This window comes from Penaeus monodon, chromosome 3 (assembly GCF_015228065.2).
Source record: "Penaeus monodon isolate SGIC_2016 chromosome 3, NSTDA_Pmon_1, whole genome shotgun sequence".
NCBI lineage: Eukaryota > Metazoa > Arthropoda > Malacostraca > Decapoda > Penaeidae > Penaeus > Penaeus monodon.
Genome location: NC_051388.1, coordinates 9,361,711 through 9,366,710, shown reverse-complemented (window position 1 = coordinate 9,366,710; position 5,000 = coordinate 9,361,711). Strand labels below are relative to the sequence as shown.

At 38.2% G+C, this 5,000-nt stretch overlaps 1 protein-coding gene across 1 annotated transcript in view; it reads right to left on the bottom strand.

Moving 5' to 3' along the window:
* The window catches only part of LOC119591559 (zygotic DNA replication licensing factor mcm6-B-like), a 10,907-nt gene that overhangs the window by 1,526 nt on the left and 4,381 nt on the right, over positions 1-5,000 (bottom strand). The window contains exons 5-12 of the mRNA XM_037940318.1: positions 3,899-4,047; positions 3,255-3,400; positions 2,559-2,662; positions 1,617-1,788; positions 1,365-1,489; positions 859-1,092; positions 519-686; positions 56-193 (exon numbers count right to left, since the gene is read on the bottom strand). Coding sequence (XP_037796246.1) covers positions 56-193; positions 519-686; positions 859-1,092; positions 1,365-1,489; positions 1,617-1,788; positions 2,559-2,662; positions 3,255-3,400; positions 3,899-4,047 — 1,236 coding nt within the window. The remainder of the gene's footprint in view (positions 1-55; positions 194-518; positions 687-858; positions 1,093-1,364; positions 1,490-1,616; positions 1,789-2,558; positions 2,663-3,254; positions 3,401-3,898; positions 4,048-5,000) is intronic.

Below are 5,000 nucleotides of genomic sequence, written 5' to 3'. Positions count from 1 at the left end.
CTTAGCCAAAATAAAGTAAACAAATTAATCTTTCAAATTCACACACATGACTCACCTTGTTAATCTTTGGCTTGAACTGTCGAGCAAACATAATGTAGCGTTGGATTTCTTCGAGGGCATAAGTCCTTTCAATGCTCTCTTCATTGCGGCTGTGCAAATCAACGATTCTTCTTGCAATGGCATAGTCTGTTACCTGTGATAATTGTTTAATTTAGAAAACTGATTGCTGGTATAACAGCTATATCACCCATACTGTTCTTTCTTAACTTTTCAGCAAGGATTGATAAACATTGTCTCTATCAATCTATCCACTTATATTAAGGTTAACAATTAGTGACTAACCTGGGAGATTTTCAAATTTCTTAAATCAAGCAAATCCATAACAGAAAAGAAACCCCCAATTCATAATAAAAGTAAAAGCAAAACTGCTGTCATAAACGGTTTATACAGGGAAATGTAAAAAAATTAATCAATATTACATATCATAGAACAAAATAGGAAAATGCAATGCTACAAACCTCATTACACTCATCAACAAGGATGAAGAACAGATCGAAACGTGACATGATGGGAGCAGTGAGAGTGATGTTCTGCCTGAGGGACTTTGTGCGGTCATAACGGCCACCGATGGGGTTGGCAGCAGCCAGGATGGAAGTGCGAGCATTCAGTGTGGCTTTTACACCAGCCTGTGGAAGAATGGTGTCATATCCTTGAGAAAAGAAAGGGAGTTCTGGCATGGTTTAGATAATTATTTAATAAAGAATTTGTCTGATTTGAGAAAAAATAAAACTATATTTACAACACAAGCTTTAAATAAATTGTCATTATCAACAATGATAAATTGTGCCTCATACAAACCTTGGTGATAGAGATGGTCTGCTGTTCCATAGCTTCGTGAATGGCCACCTGATCACGCACATCCATCTTATCAAACTCATCAATGCAACACACTCCATTGTCTGCCAACATGAGTGCACCTGCCTCAATTACAAACTCATGTGATTCTTCATCCTTGACAACAGCAGCAGTGAGACCAGCTGCTGAGGAGGCCTTGCCAGAGGTGTACACAGCACGGGGGCTGAAGTCAGACACCTGTTGGAGGAGGGAAAGTTGGTCAATCCTTTTTGAATACTTAAAACAGATGAAAGACTGCAAGGTGTGAGGAGTCTGGAGTCAACTATTTTTCAGGTAGTTGAAGGGAAAGGAGGATTTTGAAGCTGTTAAGGATGAGTCTTGAAAGTTTAGGATGTACAAGAAAAAAAAAAAGCACAATTCTTTTTCTTGCATCTACACCATACTATATTAATAAACTAAAAACCTGATATACATCTTCAGTAAAAACATTGCCATCACAGCTAACAAACCTGCTTCAGGAACTGTGACTTGGCAGTAGAAGGATCGCCAACAATGCAAACATTGATGTCACCACGGAGAGTAGTGCCCTCCATTGTGGTCTTTGGGACTCCACCAAACAACATAAGCAAGATTCCTGTTTGTAAGTTAAGTTGGGTGTTAGTAAAGTAAAAAAGTGATAATCAGAGAAAATATAGGCAAATTCACACTCTATAAACAAATCCAGTACACAAACATTAAACCTGAAAAAGTTGAGGTCTCACCTCTCTTGACTTCATCATTGCCATGAACAGTAGGGAAGAGAGAAGAGATGAGATTCTGGTAAAGGTTCTTGTCTCTGGACATTTCATAGACTTTGTTCCACTCAAGCTCTGTCATCTGTTTCTTAATGCCTTCAGCTGTCATCTCCTCACCTCTGATCTCCTTTCCACCAAACTGAGGGAGATTCATTCAGTTAATTAGGCAAGATTCTGCTAATTCAAATAATGTATCCTTTTTTCCAAACAGGTGAATTTTCATTTCAGATGTAATACAAAACACTAAAAAGATGATGATCATCTCTCCAATGTGAATATTTAGTTTGATAGCTTGAATATAATAAAAACAATTTCATTAAAAAATAAAGGAGTAAAACGGGTTTGTTTCTGTTATCTTCATAATCCTGTGAAGTAACTCCTTTCCAGGGAGTTTATTTCCATTTAATTGTAAACATTTACAATAAATCTTTTAAGATTCAGTGCAAAACATAGCTTCTACTTGTACTAGCTGCATTCCACATGACATAATCAAAATTCTCCTGCAGAATACTAAATGATTTGGTCTAAATGACTAAAACAAGGAACAAGTAGTAGGGAGGGGGGGGGGGGGGGTAATTACATTATACTTAGCCAATTGATGCCAAGAACATGCATCGTCCACTGCAGTTTTGTTTGATCAATGTTGTGCTTAGTCACGAAAGAGGTTAATTACTTGGCCTAGCTGACCTTATCTGTTTACACCATTCCTTGTATTTTCAAGAAAAAGGTTTTATTCCTAACAATAATTACTGACCCTTTAGTGTTACCTAAGCATTTGTGGAGCCATGCATTTATAAACAAAATACACAAAAATCACAGTGAACATTATGTGTATACATGCCGTCCTGGCATCAATAGGTTCAACTATGCAACTCCATCAAACATGTCAATTCAAGAAGCAAAACCAACCTTGGGGTTAGTAGGTGTGATGGAACAAGCCAGAAAAGCCATCTTGTAGTTAAGGTCACGTACACCAAGAGCCTTGAGACCTGTTACACCTTCACTTTCATCACCTGAAGAAAAAGAGACCATTAACTGGAACTGTGAGAGACTCTGGGGTAACAGTATGTAATTTATCTGTATACTGAAGAAATTTTAATTCTATTGAAAAAGGTTTTTTTTTTTGCAATATATACATTTTTGTCTTGGCTATAGCCAAAAATAATCTGAAAATCTAAAGCACAAGCATTTGAAAATGAAGATATACGTACATATAAAATACCCAGAAATAATTACAATAAATATGAAATAATAAATTGACATATTTCAGTATACCAAGTATTTACATACAGAGAAACATGCATATTTTAGTTATGACAACGTAAACAAACACAAAAAGTAATGAGCTTCAATTATAACCCTAAAAAAAAAAAAAAAAAAAAAAAAAAAAAAAAAAATAATAATAATAATAATAATAATAATAATAATAATAATAATAATAATAATAATAATAAGCTTATTGTTAGAACTAGGTCAGGCTTGGTAAACAAAATAATTTCTCAAAAAAAATTATTTATTAAAAATAAACATTAAAGCACCAACAAATTGGTATACCCATCTCTGATTATAAAATAACACTAACAAGGTTAGTGCTAAAACACTAACCTTTGTGTCTGGCAGAACTCTCAGCCCTTGCACCTGGCAAGTTGATGGCAGCAACATCAGGAACAACAATCAAGGTACCAGTGAAATCACACCTGTCTCCAGCCTGGGCCCTCTCCACAGCTTCTGCTCGCACCACAACCTCCACGCTATCAAAGGTAAAGGCAAAATGTTAGAGGATTTTGTGTCACAAATTATAGTTTGTCTAATGTTAGGGTCAGATTTACACATCTAACTTTCGTAATTCATGTTATGTTTTATTTTGATTTATTCATGAAGGATTTAACTGTGAATCTTGCTTCATTTCTCTTCAAATTTTATGGATTGCTGGCCTGCTAAACATCACACCACTATAATGATTGTAAAATACATACTTTTGTACAAAGTTAATGAAGTCTATTGTGTTACTAGAAAATATCTATCCTAAAAAATCCTTCATAATTTTTCCAAAAGGTGCTACAGATTTACCTAATCTTTAAAAAATGATTCTATATGTTTACAAACACATACTATTATACCAACTTGTATCAACCTAATTTGATAAAAAAAAAAAAAAAGGGGGGGGGGGGGTAAACAACAATTCTACCAAAATACTAACCAACACAAAAGATAATGTTTCACTACCACCAACCAAAGTTTCACCTCACCTCCGAGGGATGCAACCTCGTGGCAGCTCAGCCTGGATCTCTTGGATGCGCACTTTCTGGAAGTCCACAAAGCGACTCTTGTTGGTGTCAAGCATGAAGCGCTGTCGGTTGCTGCACACAGGGTTGCGGCAGATGGTGGGCTGGGTGTACTGGGAAGGAAGGAATGGGTTTTTAATAATTATTTTTTAAAAATGCTAATTACAGCAATGAAGGTAATGAATTTGAAATTAATTTAAATTTTAGAGAGGAGGAGAGGGAGAGAGAGAGAGAGAGAGAGAGAGAGAGAGAGAGAGAGAGAGAGAAGAGAAGAGAGAGAGAGAGAGAGAGATGAGAGGGAGAGGGAGAGAGAGAGAGAGAAGAGAGGAGGAGGAAAGAGAAGACCGAGGAGAGAAAGAGAGAGAGAAGAGAGAGAGAGAGAGAGGAGAGAGAGAGAGAGAGAGAGAGAGAGAGAAGAGAGAGAGGACAGGAAGAGAGAGAGAGAGACAGGAAAGAGAGAGAGAGACAGGAAAGAGAGAGAGAGACAGGAAAGAGAGAGAGAGAGAGAGGACAGAGAAGAGAGAGAGAGAGACAGAGAGAGAGAGAGACAGAGAGAGAGAGGAGAGAGAGAGAGGAGAGAGAGAGAGAGAAGAGGAGAGAGAGAGGAGAGAGAGAGTAGAGAGAGAGAGAGAGAGAGAAGAGAGGAGAGGAGGAGGAGAGAGAGAGAGAGGAGAGGAGAGAGAGAGGAGAGAGGAGGAGAGAGAAAAAGAAGAGGGAAGAGAGAGGAGAAGAGGAGAGAAAGAGAGAGAGAGAGAGAGACAGACAGAGAGAGAGAGAGAAGAGAGAGAGAGAGAGAGAGGAGAGAGATGAGAGAGAGGAGAGAGAGAGAGAGATAAAGAGAGAGAGAGAGAGAGAGGATGAGAGAGAGACAGCGAGAGAGAGAGAGAGAGAGAGAGACAGCGAGAGAGAGAGAGAGAGAGAGACAGCGAGAGAGAGAGAGAGAGGAGAGACAGCGAGAGAGAGAGAGAGAGAGACAGCGAGAGAGAGAGAGAGAGAGACAGCGAGAGAGAGAGAGAGAGAGACAGCGAGAGAGAGAGAGAGAGAGACAGCGAGAGAGAGAGAGAGA